The sequence below is a fragment of the Somniosus microcephalus genome, chromosome 4 (genome assembly GCF_052327205.1).
Source record: "Somniosus microcephalus isolate GS21.2 chromosome 4, FLI_Smic_1.0, whole genome shotgun sequence".
In the NCBI taxonomy this organism is placed as follows: Eukaryota; Metazoa; Chordata; class Chondrichthyes; order Squaliformes; family Somniosidae; genus Somniosus; species Somniosus microcephalus.
In genome coordinates, this window is record NC_140990.1 from 242,153,593 (window position 1) to 242,175,874 (window position 22,282).

At 42.8% G+C, this 22,282-nt stretch overlaps 1 protein-coding gene across 7 annotated transcripts in view; it reads right to left on the reverse strand.

Moving 5' to 3' along the window:
* osbpl6 (oxysterol binding protein-like 6) overlaps positions 1 to 22,282 on the reverse strand; it is a 205,293-nt gene that overhangs the window by 16,628 nt on the left and 166,383 nt on the right. For all 7 annotated transcript variants that reach the window (XM_085986073.1, XM_085986071.1, XM_085986068.1 and 4 more), the window contains 3 exons: positions 21,012 to 21,149; positions 17,138 to 17,201; positions 438 to 516 (listed from right to left, as the gene is read on the reverse strand). In XM_085986073.1, coding sequence (XP_085842199.1) covers positions 438 to 516; positions 17,138 to 17,201; positions 21,012 to 21,149 — 281 coding nt within the window. The remainder of the gene's footprint in view (positions 1 to 437; positions 517 to 17,137; positions 17,202 to 21,011; positions 21,150 to 22,282) is intronic.

Sequence of the window (22,282 nt, forward strand, 5' to 3'; positions counted from 1 at the left end):
TGTGAAAATCAAAGAAATCTCTTTACTTGTGTACGCTCAATATCACCTGGTTAGAGAGGCAAGTGGACAAAGCGTTGGAGCAGTTTACTGTACCCTCTCTCGTCAGACGTGGGTGTGTTGTATCGAGGACACAACACAGGGAAAAAATGTGTAAAAATGGAAAACAGTATGCCTGTAATATTAAAATTCAGAGTAAAATTTAAAGTTTTAAAAGCAATTATATAACAAAACTCAATTTTGCAAACAGATTAAAAAGATAAAGTATAGTTAATATACTCAGTCTGAAATTTCACAAAAAGTACACATTAAACTAACAGACATCACAATTTGGTTTCTCACTAACATTTTGAGCAGGTGACCATTAAACATTTTAAAGCAGTTTGCTGTATGTGTTACATGATTAAACATTTAAACAAAACAATTTTTTTTAAACTCACTTAGGTAGTATGACATTCACTCTTCCCATTGGAAGTATTTCCATAGATTTTCCCCAAAATTTATTCTTCCATCTGATATCTAAAAGCAACAGGAAGTTTGATGACAATTAGAATTAAATGCATACATTTTCTTATACATACACATCACTGCATATTAATTTTACACTAAGCAAGAAATTTGTTTGTGATCAAATATTTACATGAAAAGAACTTGAAAGAGAATTTATTGCTCACTGACACTACTGATTGAAAGACTGAGCCAGATTTTGCTGTCAAAATAACGGTGAGCCTAATGGTGCTTGCCGTTATTTATGCATAAATGGAACAGCAACTCCGGGAGAGGGGCACATACACAGTTAAATGTCAATATCCAAAAGTTGCTGTCCGAGTTGCGCCGCTCCATTAGCTTTGCAAAAATGGCATTTTGATGTCTACCTCACCATTGATGTGCATTGAATGTCGTGAAATTGCTGTATTTTCACAGTAGATATGAACTAAACTCACCATGTGAAGTTAAGTCTCGTCATTACAAGTGTAAGTACCCTTTTAACGATGTGATAATTGTTAATGATTGCCAATCAACCTCTCAGAGTGAAAATTAACTATTACAAGTGTGGAGTTTCATTCCTTCAGGTATTGTTGTTGGAGATTTTTTAAATGTAAACATTTTTTTTTTTAACTCTTTCTCTGTCCCTTTTTTAATCTAATCTTTCTTTCTCTTTATTTACCCGATTTGACATTGAATTCGCCCACTCTAATTTACACGTCCTTCTTAGTCCTTCTACCATTTATTTCTCAATCTTTCAATCTGATTGGTTATGGAGATACCCTGTTCACTCAGGTCCCAGATGCCCTGTTTTCCTCGCTGCAATGTTATCAGCTCGCACTTTCAGCAACTTAGTGGGCAAAAATCTTTTGAGTTGAAGGGTGCAGGAGAAAAGTCTAACAAACGGCAGATGCCATTAGATGCCCTGGTACAGCAAAATCTGGCCAGCTTTATAGTTATAGAATTGGCCACTTATATAGTTGACAATTGTTTAAAAAAAATTGTGTTGAGATTTCATTTACGTATGCTAAGCAAATTATAAATATATGATCAGGCTCTTTACAGTGATCATTTCTCAGTCCATGGGGCAATACAGAGTAATCTATGGAACACTAAAACTCCAATCCAGTTGTACTCTTGGGAAAAATAAATTTCAAGCCTGGTAGTGTCTTCCTATTCTTGGAATGATATATATCTTCAACACCATAGGAGTATAGTTTTTTTTTTATTCGTTCCTGGGATGTGGGCGTCACTGGCAAGGCCAGCATTTATTGCCCATTCCTAGTTGCGCTCGAGAAGGTGGTGGTGAGCCGCCTTCTTGAACCGTTGCAGTCTGTGTGTTGAAGGTACTCCCACAGTGCTGTTAGGGAGGGAGTTCCTGGATTTTGACCCAGCGACGATGAAGGAACGGCGATATATTTCCAAGTCAGGATGGTGTGTGATTTGGATGGGAACTTGGAGGTGGTGGCTGCCCTTGTCCTTCTAGGTGGTACAGGTCATGGGTATGGGAGGTGCTGTCGAAGAAGCCTTGGTGAGTTTCTGCAGTGCATCTTGTAGATGGTACACACTGCAGCCACGGGGCGCCAGTGGTGGAGGGAATGAATGTTTAACGTGGTGGATGGGGTGCCAATCAAGCGGACTGCTTTGCTATGGATGGTGTCGAGCTTCTTGAGTGTTGTTGGAGCTGCATTCATCTAGGCAAGTGGAGAGTATTCCATCACCCTCCTGACTTGTGCCTTGTAGATGGTGGAAAGGCTTTGGAGAGTCAGGAGGTGAGTCACTCACCACAGAATACCCAGCCTCTGACCTGCTCTTGTAGCCACAGTATGTGTGTGTCTGGTCCAGTTAAGTTTCTGGTCAATGGTGATCCCCAGGATGTTGTTTGTTGGAGATAGTCATTGCCTGGCACTTGTGTGGCGTGAATGTTACTTGCCACTTATCAGCCAAAGCCTGTATGTTGTCCAGGTCTTGCTGCATGCAGGCATGAACTGCTTCATTATCTGAGGAGTTGTGAATGGAACTGAACACTGTGTAGCTTGGGAAGTTCTAGGGAAACCACGTACAGTACTGAGCATTCACATGAAAATATTGTCCTAATGTCGAAGATGGGCAATGCCACGTGTTGTCCTTGCCCTATTTTGGATTTGACCTGACCTGATGCGAAACTAAATGGCACCTGAGTAGTCAAAGCAAGGGTGGGGCTGATCAGCGACCAAATAGGAGATATTCTTTGAGACAGAGGGCATGGCTGAGGTACTAAATGAGCATTTTGCATCTGTCTTCACTAGCGAAGAGGATGCTGCAAATGTAACAGTAAAAGAGGATACAGTAGCGATATTGGATAGGATAAAAATAGGTAAAGAGGAGGTACTTAAAAGGTTGGCATTCCTCAATGTAGAAAAGTCACCTGCTCCGGATGGGATGCATCCTAGCTTACTGAGGGAAGTAAGGGAGGAAATTGCGGAGGCTCTGGCCACAATCTTCCAATCCTCCTTGGATGTAGGGGTGGTGCCAGAGGACTGCAAATGTTACACCACTGTTTAAAAAAAGGGAGAGGGATAAACCCGGCAACTACAGGCCAGTCAGCCTAATGTCAGTGGTGGGGAAAGTTTGAGACAATAATCTGGGACAGTCTTGACAAAGGGTTTGACCCGAAACGTTGACTCTATTTTCTCTCCATGGATGTTGCCTGGCCTGCTGAGTTTTTCCAGCATTTTCTGTTGTTATTTCGTATTTCCAGCATCTGCAGTATTTTGCTATCGTACTCCTTTTGCTATCTTCAGCCTTGCAGTTTTGATCAGTGCCACTGGCTTCTTCCTCCCATCAGCAGGGTACAGGATGTCCCTGCGGGCCCTCACTCCTTGGAGTAATGGCCTCTACCTCCGCCAGTCTTCAAGTCATATCAAGTCCATTGCTCCTTTAGTCAGCTGAAGTCGAGTCATCCGTGATCCTGAACACGGGGGCCCCCACAAGGTTGTGTGCTGAGCCCCCTCCTCTACTCCCTCTTCACCCACGACTGTGTGGCTGTTCATGGTTCCAACACCATCATCAAGTTTGCGGATGATACCACGGTGGTAGGCCAGATCACCAACAACGATGAGTCAGCCTACAGAGAGGAGGTCCAGCATCTCGTGAAGTGGTGCGCCGATAACAACCTGGCTCTTAACATCAAGAAAACCAAAGAAATCATTGTGGACTTCAGGAAGTCTAAAGGCGGAAGTCACACCCCCCATCCACGGGTCTGTGGTGGAAAGGGTGGACAGCTTTAAGTTCCTCGGAGTCCACATCACGGAAGACCTCTCCTGGTCCCTCAATACCTCCTCTCTGGTGAAGAAGGCCCAGCAGCGCCTATATTTCCTAAGGAGGCTGAAGGGATGTAACCTGTCACCCCTGATCCTCTCTAACTTTTACCGCTGCACAATAGAGAGCATCCTGACGAACTGTATCACAGTATGGTATGGCAGCTGTAGCTACTATGACCGGAAAGCCCTGCAGCGGGTAGTCAAAACAGCCCAACGCATTACCGGCACCCGGCTACCGACCATAGAGCACATATACCAGAAACGCTGTTTACGGAGGTCACGGACCATCAAAGACCCTACCCACCCCAGCCACAGTCTGTTCGCCCCCCTGCCATCTGGGAGACGCTACAGATGCATTCGCACCCGAACGACCAGATTTAGGAACAGCTTCTTCCCCAGGGCTGTCATCCTACTGAACTCTGCAAATAAACTCTAAAGCCTGCACATCTGTCAATGCACTTTATTATGTTTATGTTAATGTATTACAAGCCAAATGAATGTTGAATGTTTAAATGTCTTAATCTAAATGTACACTCTCGGGAGCCGCAAGCCTCCATTTTGTTGTACTGCACTTGTGCACTAACAATGACAATAAAGTTGATTATGATTATATCATCAGACCCGCTCCAATTAATTGGTCGGGAAACCCGGGAGTCAGATTCAATTGCAGTGGCTTCGTTAAAAAGCCACTGTAAAATGTGCCTCTCCAACTTTCGGGTTCCCGATGCAATCCACGCCACCCCCCCCACCACCCCCACCCCCCCGCACCCATCTCGACTCCAAAGTAAAAATTCAGCCCATTATGTCCAATTCTGGGCATCACACTTTAGGAAGGATGTCAAGGCCTTAGAGAGGGTGCAGGGGAGATTTACTAGAATGGTACCAGGGATGAGGGACTTCAGTTATGTGGAGGGACTGGAGAAGCTGGGTTTGCTCTCCTTAGAGCAGAGAAGTTTAAGGGGAGATTTAATAGGGATATTCAAAAGCATGAAGGATTTTGATAAGAGTAACTAAGGAGAAACTGTTGGTAACCAGAGGACACAAATTTAAGGTAATTGGCAAAAGAACCAGAGGCTACATGAGGAAACATTTTTTTACTCAGTGAGTTGTTGTGATCTGGAATACACTGCCTGAAATGGTGGTGGAAGCAGATTCAATAGTAGCATTCAAAAGAGAATTGGATAAATACTTGAAGGGAAAAAATTGACAGGGCTATAGGGAATAGAGCAGGGGAGTGGGGTTAATTGGAATGCTCTACCAAAGAGCCGGCACAGGCACAATGGGCCAAATGGCCACCTTCTGTACTGTATCATTCTATGAATCCTATGACATATAGCTGTCGCAATATAGTGTTAACACATCTACATATACAACTAGGTCTTCAAAACTCTGAGCGCTCAATGAAAAGGTTAATATTGCGATGTCTATTTTTCACACTCAAATGTTGTATCTATTGTGAGATTTGCTCAGAATACTTCAGACATCACACTTTTCTAAATGCATATTTTGTGTCATTTCTAAAAGTGTGAAATCATAAGTAAGGCGATAAGCAATGTACCAATCAAGCACAGAAAAAGTTAGATAAACTTTTAAAGCAAAACTACTAAGAAAGGATGAAAATAACCAATTTACAAAAAGCAATTAGAAGATACTACCAATAAATGATGAGAAATATTTTGAATAATTTCAAAGATCTACAGGAAACTTTGGTTTATCCAGAGGTTGTATGTCCGGAAACCTCGATCTAACGGCAGAAATCAGCAGCCGTTTTGGTTAGTTTTTTCTTCTTCTCCTAGCATTTAAAAAAAATTTTAATTAAAATTTTTTTTTTTTTTTTTTTTTTTTTTTTAAAAACAGTCAGGCTCTGGAAAGCGTCTCTGTAGCTTAACAACAGCTTCAGAGATGCTTCCAAGGTACAGGACGAGTGTTTACAAGCTGTTGTTAAGCAACAGTGTTTGTTGTCAGATACGGAGATGAAAACCTCCGTATCCTTCAACATTAGCGTTGGTCTATCCGGAAGTTTTGATAGATCGGCAGCAGCTCGGTCCCGTCGGTGCCGGATATCGCGAAGTTTCCTGTATTTGGCTGCCATCTTCTTTCGCAACTAAACTGAGGACTTACTATTGGAAATAAGTCTTCTAACATAATAAAGGAATAGAATTACAAGATAATGATTAAACTTTTGTGTGTTGAAAATGCCTCCAACAATATTTTCTATCTCAGGCCTTGCGTTTGAGAAGCCTGAATCTCAAAGTTCATGGCAGTTTCCAGAGCTCTCAGCTAGGGTTGCCAGCTCTTGGACATATTCTGGGAGGGTTCTGCCAACTGGAGGCCTGGGCCTCATTAACACTGGTCTAGCAGGCTGTGGGCAGAAAATGAGCACCTAAGGGCATCCCACCGGTTCCAGGCCACTGCAGCATGGGGGCGGTCCAACCGGCCTTCAGGCCAGGAAAAAAGTACAGGAAACTTTGTGATATCCGGCACCGACGTGTTGCCGATCTATCAAAACTGCCGGACATACAAAGTTAATGTTGAAGCATACGGAGGTTTTCATCTCCTTATCCGACAACAAACACTGTTGCTTAGCAACAGCTTCTAAAGAGTCGGCTGCAGCTGCAAGCATCGCTAGCTGAAGCTGTTGCTATAGCTACAGACCTTGCAGTGCCTGACTGGGAAAACAAAAGAACGAGAACTAAAAAAACTTATAGAAAACGGCTCCTGATTTTTGCCGTTAGATCGAGTATTCCGGACATACCAAAGTTTCCTGTAGTTTGGGGGGTGGGGGTCCGTTCTCGGGGGAGGGGGAGCACTCCTACTCTCCCGGCCCCACAAAAATAATTAAAACTTACTGTTAGGACTCGTCTTTGGCTGGACCACCAACTGAAACCGTGCATGCTGAGTGCGAGCGGGGTGTCAATGTAACGTCGGGTGGAAAGTTACCGACGCCACGGAGGTAAAATGGGCACACGTGATGTCTGTGTGCAGCAAGCTGCTGTTTTTATGGTGTGTTAATGGACGCTCCCCGCCCCGCAGCAGTGGCTGGGTTTGTTGTTGCTGACCTGTCCACTAGGGAGCATGCAGCATAATGGCTCAGTGACTACCCTGCAAATCAATCAGGAGAGGCGTGCTTTGTGTATCCAATGGCAGAGGGAAGAATATTAGTGGGAGGGGTTTGTGTGTGGAATGGTGGCAGCTACGAGATAGGACGTAGCTGGCAGGGCTGAAGCTGCACCCATAACATGGGTTGGTTTCTTATCCATTTTTAGATCCTGAGCTAATCCCACGAAGGTTTTTTTAATAATAGTAATAATCAACTTTATTGTCATTGTTAGTGCACAAGTGCAGTACAACGAAATGTAGGCTTGCGGCTCCCGAGAGTGTACATTTTGATTAAGACATTTAACATACATTTGGCTTGTAACATAAACATAATAAAGTGCATTGGCAGATGTGCAGGCTTTAGAGTTTATTTGCAGAGTTCAATAGGATGACAGCCCTGGGAAAGAAGCTGTTCCTAAATCTGGTCATTCGGGTGCGAATGCATCTGTAGCGTCTCCCAGATGGCAGGGGGGCGAACAAACTGTGGCTGGGGTGGGTAGGGTCTTTGATGATGGTCAGTGACCTCCGTAAACAGCGTTTCTGGTAGATGTTCTCAATGGTCGGTAGCCGGGTGCCGGTAATGCGTTGGGCTGTTTTGACTACCCGCTGCAGGGCTTTCCGGTCATAGGAGCTACAGCTGCCATACTACACTGTGATACAGTTTGTCAGGATGCTCTCTATTGTGCAGCGGTAAAAGTTAGATAGGATCTGGGGTGACAGGTTACATCCCTTCAGCCTCCTTAGGAAATATAGGCGCTGCTGGGCCTTCTTCACCAAAGAGGAGGTATTGAGGGACCAGGAGAGGTCTTCCGTGATGTGGACTCCGAGGAACTTAAAGCTGTCCACCCTTTCCACCACAGCCCCATGGATGTGGATGGGGGTGTGTCTTCCGCCTTTAGACTTCCTGAAGTCCACAATGATTTCCTTGGTTTTCTTGATGTTAAGGGCCAGGTTGTTATCGGTGCACCACTTCACGAGGTGCTGGACTTCCTCCCTGTAGGCTGACTCATCGTTGTTGGTGATCTGGCCTACCACCGTGGTATCATTCACAAACTTGATGATGGTGTTGGAACCATGAACAGCCACACAGTCGTGGGTGAAGAGGGAGTAGAGGAGGGGGCTCAGCACACAACCTTGTGGGGCCCCCGTGTTCAGGGTCGGTGGGGGGAGGTGTGGTTACCTAATTTGACAGACTTTAAATTGCAATTATTTTTGAAACAACACAGGGACATGTTGGTATTTGTACATGGTATGGAACAGTTAGACCACAATTAAAAGTACAGTGTGCAGTTTTGGATGCTCCGTATAGAAAGAACATTAAAGTCATAGAGAATGTATAGCATAGATTCACCAGGATGATGCCAGGGATGGGAATTGTTATGAGGGTAGACTTGAGATACTGGGACTGTTTCACTGAAGGCTAAAGGAAATTTATTATTAACATTATGAAGGGTTTTAATGAGTGAATAAGCAAAAGATTATTTCCTCTGGTTGGAGACTCCGTGATGAGAGATTGTCAATTTAAAATATTCACCGAGGGGTTAGGAGATTTTTTCCCCCCTGCACAGAGGGTTTTTTGCCACAGGGTGTGGTTGAGGCAGAGACCTTTGCATCGTTTATGGGCAAAGCAGATAAATATTTGAAGCAAAGGGTCAGGGCTATGGGGAGAGCAAGGGGTAGTGGGATTAGTTTTGGATTGCTCTAGCAAAGAGCTGGCACAGACATGATGGGCTGAATGGCTTTCTGTGCTACAAACCTCTATGGCTCTACTCTTACCCGAAGCGACTCACCAAGGTAGTGGGCTATAGCTCCCAATTTTTTTTAATGATTTCTAGCAAGTATGTGCCAGAGCATGGTGTTTGCAACCCTGCCCCTCCTCCTCTGCTATCTGTTGATGGAGAAGGATGGTCAACTAAAACCCCCAGAGAAATTATTACAAGTATTTATAGTTATTTAAATGTGGTTTTTGCATAAAATTGAAACAGAAGGTATTACATTTGTGAATTTATTACATAATTTGCAAAGTTACCACGCTGAAGCATCAGTTTATTAGCAAATACAGCCTGTTACCTGTGTGACAAGTGAAGCTTTGTTGAACATACGAATGACGTACGAGGAGAGATTGGGTCGATTGGGCTTGTACTCACTGGAGTTTAGAAGATTGAGAGGGGATCTCATCAAAACCTATAAAATTCTGTCAGGCCTGGACAGACTAGATGCAGGAAGGATGTTCCCGATGGCCGGGGAGTCCAGAACTAGGGGTCATTGTCTAAGGATAAGGGGTAAGCCATTTAGGACTGAGATGAGGAGGAATTTCTTCACCCAGAGAGTGGTGAACCTGTGGAATTCTCTACCACAGAAGGCAGTGGAGGCCAATTCATTAAATATATTCAAGAAGGAGTTAGATATATTTCTTAAGGCTAAAGGGATCAAGGGATATGGGGAGAAGGCAGGGACAGGGTACTGAATTTGGATGATCAGCCATGATCTCATTGAATGGCGGAGCAGGCTCGAGGGGCCGAATGGCCTACTCCTGCTCCTATCTTCTATGTTTCTATGAAATAAGTAGCAAAAACTGGAAATTCAGACTAACATAAAAACTGGAAATTCTAGAAACGCTTTACCATTATTCAAGTTTGAAAGGAGATTCTGATTAAAAGTCCTGAATTCAAATATGTTTATTTAAGCAGAAATTTTTAGTAACACAATGTACTGCCAGAAAGATAATTAGTAAATGAAGAAAGATGAAAATTAATTATTTTTAAAAAAAGTTTTAGATATCTCTTGGCACTTTCTATAAAAATCCAGATGCTAACCAGATGGACAGTAAACAATGTATTGTGCCCCTGTGAGATATGCAGATATTTATTTACCTACTTCCAGTATATGAGCTTCATTAAAAGGCATGACAGTGGATAGGCATTGGGTGACATTTAAAGAATGAATGAATAAATTGCAACAGTTATACATTCCTCTCTGGAGCAAAAAACACAAGGAAAAGCAGCCCAACCATGGCTAACAAAAGAAATTAAGGATAGTATTAGATCCAAAGAGGAGCCATATAAAGTTGCCAGAAAAAGTAGCAAGCCTGAGGATTGGGAGCAGTTTAGAGTTCAGCAAAAAAGGACCAAGAGATTGATTAAATGGAGAAAAATAGAGTACGAGAGTAAACTTGCAAGGAACACAAAAGTGGATTGTAAAAGCTTCTACAAGTATGTAAAAAGAAAAAGATTAGTGAAGACAAATGTAGGTCCCTTACAGTCAGAAACGGGAGAATTTATAATGGGGAACAAGGAAATGGCAGAGCAATTAAACAAAAATTTTGGTTCTGTCTTCACGCAAGAGGACACAAATAACTTCCCAGAAATGCGAGGGAACCAAGGGTCTAGTGAGAAGGAGGAATTAAAGGAAATTAGTATTAGTAAAAAAAGTGCTGGAGAAATTAATGGGACTGAAAGCTGATAAATCCCCAGGGCCTGATAATCTGCATCCCAGAGTACTAAAAGAGGTAGCCATGGAAATAGTGGATACATTGGTTGTCATCTTCCAAAATTCTATAGATTATGGAACAGTTCCTGCAGATTAGAGGGTGGCAAATGTAACCCCACTATTTAAAAAAAGGAGGGAGAGAGAAAACAGGGATCTACAGACCGGTTAGCCTAACATCAATAGTAGGGAAAATGCTAGAGTCTATTATAAAGGATGTGATAACAGGACACTTAGAAAATATCAACAGGATTAGACAAAGTCAACATGGATTTATGAAAGGGAAATCGTGTTTGACAAACCTATTGGAGTTTTTTGAGGATGTAAATGGTAGAATAGATAAGGGAGAACCAGTGGATGTGGTGTATTTGGATTTTCAGAAGGCCTTTGATAAAGTCCCACATAAGAGGTTAGTGTGCAAAATTAAAGCACATGGGATTGGGGGTAATATACTGGCATGGATTGAAAATTGGTTAACAGGAGTAGGAATAAATGGGTCTTTTTCAGGGTGGCAGGCATTGATTAGTGGGATACCGCAGGGATCAGTGCTTGGGCCCCAGCTATTCACAATATATATCAATGATTTGGATGAGGGAACCAAATGTTATATTTCCAAGTTTGCTGATGACACGAAACTAGGTGGGATTGTGAGTTGTGAGGAGGATGCAAAGAGGCTTCAAGGCGATTTAGACAAGTTGAGTGAGTGGGCAAATACATGGCAGATGCAGTATAATGTGGATAAATGTGAAGTTATCCACTTCAGTAGGAAAAACAGAAAGGTAGAGTATTATTTAAATGGTGCTAGATTGGGAAATGCTGATGTGCAAAGGGACCTGGGTGTTCTTGTACACCAGTCACTGAAAGCAAACATGTAGGTGCAGCAAGCAGTTAGGAAGGCAAATTCATTGGCATTCATTGCAAGAGGATTTGAGTACAGGAGCAAGGATGTCGTACTACAGTTGTATAGGGCCTTGGTGAGACCACACCTGGAGTACTGTGTACAGTTTTGGTCTCCTTACCTAAGAAAGGATATACTTGCCATAGAGGGAGTGCAGTGAAGGTTCACCAGACTGATTCCTGGGCTGGCAGACTGTCGTACGAGGAGAGATTGGGTCGACTAGGCCTGTATTCACTAGAGTTTAGAAGAATGAGAGGGGATCTCATTGAAACGTATAAAATTCTGACAGGGCTAGACAGACTGGATGCAGGGAGGATGTTTCCCCTGGCTGGGGGGTCTAGAACGAGGGGGGTCACAATCTCAGGATACGGGGTAGGACATTTAGGACTGAGATGAGGAGACATTTCTTCACTTAGAGGGTGGTGAACCTGTGGAATTCTCTACCACAGAAGGCTGTGGAGGCCAAGTCACTGAATATATTTAAGGAGATAGATAGATTTCTAGACACAAAAGGCATCAAAGGGTATGGGGAAGAGAGTGGGAATATGGTATTGAGATAGAGGATCAGCCATGATCATACTGAATGGCGGAGCAGGCTCAAAGGGCCGAATGGCCTACTCCTGCTCCTATTTTTCTATGTTTCTATGATGGAATAAATGTCTTAAATATATATTTCCAAAGCCGCCCCCCCCCACCCCCGTCCACCCATCTCATGTCCCAGAAGCCTCCCCTTGTAACAGCATAACCACCAACTCTGCAATGTCACAGCACCTCTGATAATAAACACAGAGTAGCATGTGCCTGAGTCCATCACCAATCAGGTGTCATGGCCGATATGTGAACTGGGCATCATACTTGCACCTAGAATCATACCGTGCAGGAGGCGGCCAATCGGCCCAGTGCCGGCTCTTTGAAAGAGTCCCACTCCCCTGCTCTTTCCGCATAGCCCTGCACATTTTCACCCTTCAAGTATTTATCCAATTCCTTTTTGAAGGTTATTACTGAATCTGCTTCCACCACATCAGGTGCATTCCAGATCATCACAACTTCCTGCGTAAACTTTTTTTTTCTCATGTCGCCTCTGGTTTTTTAGCCAATTATCTTAAAATCGGTCTCCCTTGATTACCGGTCCTTCTGCCACTGGAAACAGTTTCTCCTTACTCTATCAAAACCCTTCATAATTTTGAACACCTCCATCAAATCTCCTCTTAACCTTCTCTGCTCCAAGAACAACCCCAGTTTCTCTAGTCTCTCCATGTAACTGAAGTCTTTCATCCCTCGTACCTAGTAAATCTATTCTGCACCCTCTCGAAGGTCTTGACACCCTTCCTAATGTGTGGTGCCCAGAATTGGACACAATACTCCAGTTGAGGCCTAACCAGTGTTTTATAAAGGTTTAACATAACTTCCTTGTACTCAATGACTCGATTTATAAAGCCAAGGATTCCATATGACTTTTTAAACAGTCTTCTCTGACCTGCCGCCTTCAAAGACTTGTGTACGTACACCCCCAGGTCTCTCTGTTCCTGCAGCCCTTTAAAATTGTACTATTTATTTTATATTGCCTCTCCTCATTCTTCCTCCTAAAATGAATCACTTCGCAATTCTCTGCATTAAATTTCATCTGCCATGTGTCTGTCCATTTCTTCCTGAAGCCTGTTACTATCCTCCTCATTGTTTACTACATTTCCGAGTTTTGATTAATCAGCAAACTTTGAAATTATGCCCTGTATACCAAAGTCCAGGTCATTAATATATATCAAAAAGAGCAGTGGTCCTAACAATGACCCCTGGGGGACACCACTGCACACTTCCTTCCAGTCTGAAAAACAACCACCCACTTCTACTCTCTGCTTTCTGTCTCTTAACCAATTATGTATCCATGCAGCTACTGCCCCTTTAATCCTATGGACTTCAATTTTGCTAACAAGTCTATTATGTGGTACTTTATCAAACACCTTTTGAAAATCCATATTCACAACATCATCCCTCTCCGCTAATTCATTAAAGAACTCAATCAAGTTAGTCAAACACAATTTACCATTAATAGATCCATATGGGCTTTCATTTATTCACCTATATTTTTCCAAGTGACAGTTAATTTTGCCCCAGATTTTTGTTTTTAAAAGTTTCCCCACCGCTGACATTGGGCTGACTGGCCTTTGGTGGCCGGGTTATCCCGCCCCTCTTTTTTGAACAGGGTGTAACATTTGCAATCCTCTTCTCCCATATCTAAGGAAGATTGGAAGACTGTGGCCAGAGCCACTGCAATTTCCACTCTTACTTCCCTTAGCAATCAAGGATGCATTCCATCTGGACTAGGAGACTTTTCTACTTGATGTGGCACAATGAATATGAAATTTAAGCCAAAGTCATAGCTAAAATAAGCAGTGAATGGATAAATCAGATGCAGGCAAAGCTGGTACATAAATAAAAAAACTAGCAAGAACATATAAAAACAAAAAGCAGTTTGTAAAAGCTACCAAGCCAACAAAATCATGTAATATTAATCCTTTCAGGTGCCACCTTGGGCTCCCAATCTGTGAAATTGTATTGGAAGTAAGATTTGTAACATAATAAAGTCATTAAAAAATACATTTACAAGAAAATTATACATTAATAGTTTGTGTGTGTCAACAACATTTTTCAACAAAGGCCTGTGCCTCTCTGACAAGCCCAGGGATCAATTTCATAGCATTTCCCACAGCCATTACTGTCAACTGAAGTTACTTAAAAATGTCACAAGCTACAAATCGGAGCATGCAGCTACATAGGATATACGGCACAGAAACAGGCCATTCGGCCCACCCAGTCCAGGACGGAGTTTATCCCCCACTCGAGCCTCCTCCGGTCTTTCCTCATCTAACTCTATCAGCAATAGGATTATAATATGTTCTTAAATGCTGGCTCAGGGGATGCAATCCCTCTCAGCGCCATCCCTCGCGGGGCTGGTTCCGGGGGGGGGGGGGCGGCCATCCCTCGCGGGGCTGGCACTGAGGGTGCAATCCCTCTCGGGCTGGCTCTGGGGGTGCAATCCCTCTCGGGCTGGCTCTGGGGGTGCAATCGCTGGCTCTGGACATGTGGGCAAAGGAGCCCCGCCGCCCCCGGGAGTAGGCTGCAGATTGCGCCCGGCTTTCCTCACACCCGCAGCGGGCTCTGGCTCTGGCCACTGCCACACTGTATGTCCACTTGGTGCCTTCGCTGCAATCTCGGTTGTGCGCGGCTCTTTTTGTGGGGGGGAAAGAATGGAAGAAACTCTTAAATGGCTGGCATTTTCGGCTGGGCTCAGGTATCTGCTCCTACAACATCCAGATTTTATTTTATGATTGACAGCAAAATTAGCCATTTGCATACAATAAGCCCTATTACCCCCCTTGATTCACTGTTAATGGAAAATTATCATAGAATCATAGAATGGTTACAGCACAGAAGCAGGTCATTTGGCCCGTCGAGCCAATGCCAGCTCTTTGCAAGAGCACTTCAGCTAGTCTCACTCCCCCGCCCTTTCCCTGTAGCCCTGCAAATTTTTTTCTTTCAGGTACTTATCCAATTCCCTTTTGAAAGCCATGATTGAATCTGTCTCCACCACCCTTTCAGGCAGTGAATTCCATATTCTAACCACCCGCTGAGTAAAAAAGTTTATCCTCCTGTCACCTTTGGTTCTTCTGTCAATCACCTTAAATCTCTGTCCTCTGGTTCTCGACCCTTCCGCCAATGGGAACAGTTTCTCTCTATCTACTCTGTCTAGACCCCTCATGATGTTGAGCACCTCTATCAAATCTCCTCTCAACCTTCTCTGCTCCGAGAACAACCCCAGCTTCTCCAGTCTATCAACGTAAGTGAAGTCCCTCATCCCTGGAACCATTCTTCTAAATTTTTTCTGCACCCTCTCTAAGGCCTTCACATCCTTCCTAATATACGGTGCCCAGAATTGGACACAATACTCGAGTTGAGGCCGAACCAGTGTTTTATGAAGGTTCATCATAACTTCCTTGCTTTTGTACTCCACACCTCTATTTATGAAGCCCAGGATCCTGTATGCTTTTTAACTGCTTTCTCAACCTGCCCTGCCACCTTCAACGATTTGTGCACATATACCCCCAGGTCTCTCTGTTCATGCACCCCCTTTAGTTTATATAGTCTTTCCTCATTCTTCCATCCAAAATGTATCACTTCGCACTTTTCTGCGTTAAATTTCATCTTCCACGTGTCCGCCCATTTCACCAGCTTTTCTATGTCCTTTTGAAGTCCATCTCTATCCTCCTCACTATACTTCCAAATTTTGTGTCATCTGCAAATTTTGAAATTGTGCCCTGTGCACCCAATTCCAAGTCATTAATATATAGCAAGAAAATTCTCCAGTCCTCTGGCACCACCCCTGTATCTATGGCCAGTACCTCTGCAATTTCCAGTTTTTCTTCCCTCAGCATCCTAGGATGCATCCCATCCGGTCCTGGTGACTTATCTACTTTAAGTACAGCCAGCCTTTCTAGTACTTCCTCTATCAATTTTTATCCCATCCAGTATCTCAACTACCTCCTCTTTCACTACGACTTTATGAAAGAAAACCACAAGGAAAATCAATTTAGGAACAGTGAAAGTAGCTGGGGATTTCTTGTATAAAGCATCAAAATAAACTAGAGCCTGAACTTGAATTCTATCTGACGTAACTTTCATGAAAAATAAATGCTCTATTCAAGAGGCTGTCTATTCAGCAAATACAACATGTGTGACAAATAAAATATTCCATTGAAATTTTGGTATTGTTTAATTTGTATGTTTTGTAATGCACTTTAAATGGTTATGCTAGCTGCATTTCTTCATGTTTCCCTCAAAACTTGGAAACAACCAGCAAAACAAAATTTATATAAACAGCAGAAATTTTGGCCATTCTTTAAGTTTAGAGAGAATTTCTGAATTTAAACATGTTTATTTAAGCAGAACCTTCTTAGTTTGTTGCGGTGATGTTTGGTAAAGAAGGAAAGTTGAAAATTGGTTTGAACCTTTAAGATTTATATATTTCTCGGTCTTTGCTATAAAACTTCATACCCTGAGCAGATTAACGGTACAAGTAAAGAGCTACATTCTCTCTATTTGACGTGTAGCGATTTATTGAAGTAACTGTGCTTTGCAAGTAAAGAAATGTATTTATTTATCTTCAGTGGTTAATGGAAAGAGGAACAAACCAGAAACAAATACTGCAGTCTAAATTGTCCTCTTACAAATTTCTGTCTAAATTCTGTGTTGATATGAACCTTTTGCCAGCCATACCCCAGCATCCCTCTCTTGCAACAAGTTAAGCTCTGGTTCACCATTATATATATATAAAAAAGGTCTTGCACCCAATGCTTTCAGCCACTTCAAACATCACACTTCAGAACAGAAAAATTCAAATAAGTGAACTGGAGATAACTTGGCCTTTCACTAAGGAGAAGAACCAAGCAGCTACCAATCTGGAAAAACATCTAACAGCAAGATCAATTTAATTGATCGTAGGATGTGCCCATTTAGACTACTTCCTCACACGGAATACCTGATCAGCAGCTTTAAAGCAACAGGTCAGGTTAAAGCTAAACATCGCAACTGTGCTCCAGATTCTAGAATACCTATGAACACCACCACAGGAGATGCCATCAATAGTCGTATGCTTTATCATGTCCTTTTATAAATCCATAGAGAAAAAAAAATTGATTCCGCAATAAAAAGGGAAGGCTTTTATTCAAGTGAGAACTCAAGTGTATTTCCAGTGATCCAATGCTGTAGCTCTTAGAGTTACACTGCATACACACTCACTACACATCTCAATCACCCAAGTGGAAAATTAAGTCTCATTTAATGTTTTAAAAAAAAAAATAGACTAAGTGCATACCTTGCCAAAATACAAATTTCTTTGATTCACAATGACAGGCAGAGATGGGTGGATGGTGGCTGACCTGGAAAATGAAAATATTGAAAAATTGAAAACGGCAAAGGAGCATCAGATTACTTTTACTGTACAATATACATACTAGTTAAAAGGAAATAAGTAGCAGTAAGGGTTATCAATTCTTTCATACCTGCAGCAACATGAAAGGCATCAGGTGCTAACAATATTTCAAACATTCAAATATTGAAAACTGCCTACGTAAACTTGTCATGCTGTAATTATACACTCCTGCCGTTGTGGCACTGCAGCACTTCCATTGGCTGAAAAGTGCAACTACAGTATGCCAAGTTTACATAGGTAGTTTCCATTATATGGACATAACTTATAATGGTACGTTGACAGAAAGTCCACACAGATGTAAGATTTTTACTATATTATGGAACAGATATCGGGCCAGAAATTCGGGTCCCCATGGGTGAGTGTGCGCTGTGTACTCACGTGTAGGGCCAACGAAAGTGCTAGTTTTGTGCATGCACTGCGCATGCGCTGGAAACCGGAACTTCCGTTCCCTTGAAGGAAGGGTTTCACAGGTCGAACGCGTGCGCCGGAAAGGCAGCGCGTACACCTGGAACTTCTGTTTTTTTTTTATAAACAGGTTTCTCCGGGAGGGTAAGTCTCTAGTAGATGCGCGTTTAAAAAGCAGGTGCAAGGCCTGCTTTTAACTAGGTAAGTGGTGAATTGAGTAAAATTTAAACATTTTTTCCACAGATTTATTATTTTTAAATACTTTATTTTTAAATACTTTAAAGAAAGGTAAGTTTATTTTTAGCCCAGTTTAAAAACTGTAATTAAGTTTTTCAAAAATTTAAATTATTGTTTAAAATAGTTATTTTATGTAATTTATAGTTATTTTAAAAATGTGATTTAAAAAAAAAAATTATTTGAAGTTTTAGTTAGGTTTTGGGGCCAATCTCTATTCATAGATTTGACAGGTCTTCCTGTCAAATCTATGAATGGAGATTCCCTGCTACGATTGGCTCTCCATGGCCCACGTGATCCCAGGGGACGCTTCGAACTAACTGCGCCCCTGGGATATGCGAGCACTGCGTGCTGGCAGCTGGAGGAGGCCCAGGATCGGAATCCCACACGGGCCCACAACACAATGGCCAGCGCACTAGGTAAGTGCAGGTCGGGGGCTTGCACCCACGGGAAGACTCCAACCCGAATTTCTGGGCCAATGTATTGTAACAAAAACAGATTTTGCTGGGAACACTCAGCAAGTCAGGCACAGCATCTGTGAAGAGAAACGACACGTCAATGTTTGAGATATTTCCCTTCATCAGAACCTGAGGGGGAATTTTGCCAGCCTTGGGGAGGCGGGACTGCTGGGAAAATGGCAGAAACTGGGAGCAGGTACTGAACCCGCTCCCAACCCACCTCCATGCAGGGACCCGTCTCCTCGAGGCGGGAAGGGGATTACAGCCATTTAACTGGATTATCCCCATTTTACCCCTGAAAGTGTGGGCTCACAGATGGCTGCGAACCTCGCCAGGGTCAGCGAGGCGAGCAGTGGGTCTGCGGGGATGAGAAGGATCGAAAAGTCCGCTGTGGAGGTGAATGATGGGTGCAAGTGTGGAGAGGTATGTATGAGAGGTGAGTGGAGATGCAGCAGCCATCTGATTTCTGCTGAGGAAAGAGGTTTGGCGAGTCTTCAGTACAAGGTCTCACCTTAGAACAGAGATTGTCAGTGTTTGACAGCTTCTCAAAGCTCTGTCAAACGCTGACAATTCATCTGTCTTGACAGATGAAACGTCATATGCTGACGTCCTCTGTCACCGGCTTTCTCTTAATTGGCCAGCTAAGCCCGCCCTTAACAAGGTCAATCAAGGGAAAAGAGCGTGGGTTGGCCGGACGCCATTGGGGGCAGGACTAAAACCCCAAAACCAACAATCCCGTGCCCAACGCACCCCCATTGACAAAATCCAGCCCCTGGTTTCAGACTTCCAACATCAGCAGTTTTTTGGTTTTTGGTTATGATATTGAACTAGGTCATGAGTTGAAATCCCATTATGCCAGGTTGTAAAAGTGAATTCAATAAAGCTGGTAAGTTATGGGCTAGCACCATGAAAAATGATGGTCAAACAAGGCCAAGGAAACTTCCTATGGATTCCCACCTACTTCCTTTAACTTTAAATCACTATTCTTCCATGTTGAACGCCATTTGGAGGAAGCACTGAAGGAAGAAAGAAAACAAAGTATACTCTAGGTGGGGAACTTCAATACTGACCACCAAGAGTGGCTCAGCAGTAACACATCTGACTGAGCTGGCCAAGCCCTGAAGGACATAGTTGCCAGACTGGACCTGAACCACATGGTGTGTGAACCAACACGATGTAACAACCTGCTTGACCTCAGCCTCGCCAACCTATCTGTCGTAAATATCATTGGTAGGAGCGGCCATTGTGCAGTACTTATGAAGACACTCTCCATTATGTAGTGTTGCACTACCACTGTGCTAAGAGTGACAGAATAAGGAGAGATCTAGCAACCCAAATCTGGGTATCTGCGAGGTGCTGTGATCAGTCAATTCCAGCAGAATTATATACCCCCACAATCTGTAACTTCATGGCCCATCATATCCCTCACTCCTCCATCATATCAAGCTGGGAGACCAACCCTGTTCAACGGGAACTATAGCTGGTCGTGCAAGCAGCAGCACCAGGTATACCTTAGAATGTATCAACCTAGTGATGCTACAACTCAAGGCTATAGACAAAAATAAGCAGTCCCGCAACCAACAAATCAGGCAAAGCTCTGTAGACCTACCACATGCAATCAAGAATGGTGGTAGACATTCAGGTAATTAACAGGAAAAGGCAGCTCTCAAATATCCCCAACGACAATATTGGTAGAACCCAGAATGAGTGCAAGAGACAAGTTTGAAGTGTTGAAGTATCTTCAGCTGAGTGCCAAGTGAAAAATCCTATTTTGCCTCATCCTAAGGTTTCCACCATTATAGATGTCAATCTAGTTCACTCCGCATGGCATTAAGAAGCAGTTGAGTGCACTGGATACAGTGAGGCTATGGGCCCTGATAACATCCTGGCTGTTGTGCTGAAGATCTGCACACTTTAACTAGTTGGTTCTCTAGCCAAACCATCCACTGCAGCTATGACAGTGGCATCTATCCAACAACATGGAAAATTGTCCATGTATGTCATAGCCACAAAAGGCAGGATAAATCTAACCCAATCAATTACCACCTTATCAGCCTCCTCCCAAACATCAGCAAAATGATTGAAGTAGTAATCAATAGTGCCATCACGCAACCCCTAATCCCAATAGTTTTCTCACCGACCCTCAGTTCAGGCTCTGCCAGAATCACACAACTTCTGACCTTGTCACAACCCTGAACCAGACAAGGACACAAGAGCTAAATACTAGAGGAGAGGTGGCAGTGGCTGCCATTTACATTGAGACAGCATGCAACCAAATCTGGCTGGCCTTGGGCTTCCTGTTTGGGTTGCTTATGCAACGCCAATTTTGTGTCCTAGGACAGGCCCAGACAAATTTCTATCCTTATATGTTTAATCCTTTGAGTCGAACAATAAAAAACTTATCTACGTAGCGTCAATGTATTGGGAGATGATATTTTTCAACAGACAGATTATTTACATTTCTTAGAATGTTGAGATATTCAATGGTAGATCAGTGGAGAAAGTTCCGAGTTACATTTCTTCACTTTTACTATGCAATTGAAAAGTTATTTATGATGATTTAGTAGCAAAGTGGAACAGCTGAGAATAAAAAAAATGTTCACTCTTTGAAACAAGTAGAGAGACATTTATATAGCAAGGGATTAGGATGTGAATCATACCTGCTCTGCAAAAAACCTGAATCCCTTGTCTTCTCGTATACATTCATATGTCTCTCCAAGCACTGGATTAAAGGGCTTAAATGTTGCTCTGTAATATGTTGTAGCATATCCTGAAACTGCAAATGCAGCAATCATAACCTAGAAATTTAGGACAGAATGAAGATGGAAATATAAAAACTGAAAAAAATACACAAATATTCAGAATCTGTATTTATCATAACTTCAGTTATATTATTTCAGTCTCATTTTTTTAAAGCAAGTTTTGCAGGGCAAATAACCCATTATGGTGCATGAACAGAACATTCAAGATTTCAGTTTTAGACACTAGTAGAAAGAAAATATTGGCCCAGAAATTCGGGTCGGAGGCTTCCCGCGGGTGCAAGCCTCCGACCTGCACTTACCGAGCGCGCCGGCCGTTGAGCTGTGGGCCCGCGTGGGATTCCGATCCTGGGCCTGCTCCAACTGTCGGCGCGCAGTGCTTGTGTATCCCAGGGGCGCAGTTAGTTTGATGCGTCCCCTGGGATCACGTGGGCCATGGAGAGCCAATGGTAGCAGGGAAATGCCCATTCATAAAAGTGACAGGAAGAGCTGTCAAAACCATAAATACTATAAGCCCCAAAACATCACTAAAACTTCAAATAAATTTTTAAAAATCACTTTTTAAAATAACTATAAATTACATAAGATAACTATTTTAAACAATAATTTAAATTTTTGAAAAAATTAATTACATTTTCTAATGGGGCTAAAAATAAACTTACCTTTCTTTAAAATATTTAAAAATAATAAACCTGTGGAAAAAATGTTTTACTTTTAATTAATTCACCACTTACCTTGTTAAAAGCAGGCCTTGCGCCTGCTTTTTATGGCCCAGAAATTCGGGTCGGGGGCTTCCCGCGGGTGCAAGCCCCCGACCTACACTTACCTAGCGCGCCGGCCATTGAGCTGTGGGCCCACGTGGGATTCCGATCCTGGGTCTCCTTCAACTGCCGGCGCGCAGTGCTTGCGTATCCCAGGGGCGCAGTTAGTTCGATGTGTCCCCTGGGATCACGTGGGCCATGGAGAGCCAATGGTAGCAGGGAATGCTTCATTCATAAGTTTGACAGGAAGAGCTGTCAAACCTATAAATAGTATAAGCCCCAAAACATCACTAAAACTTCAAATAAATTTTTTTAAAACTCACATTTTAAAAATAACTATAAATTACATGAAATAACTATTTTAAACAATAATTTAAATTTTTGAAAAAATTAATTACATTTTCTAACGGG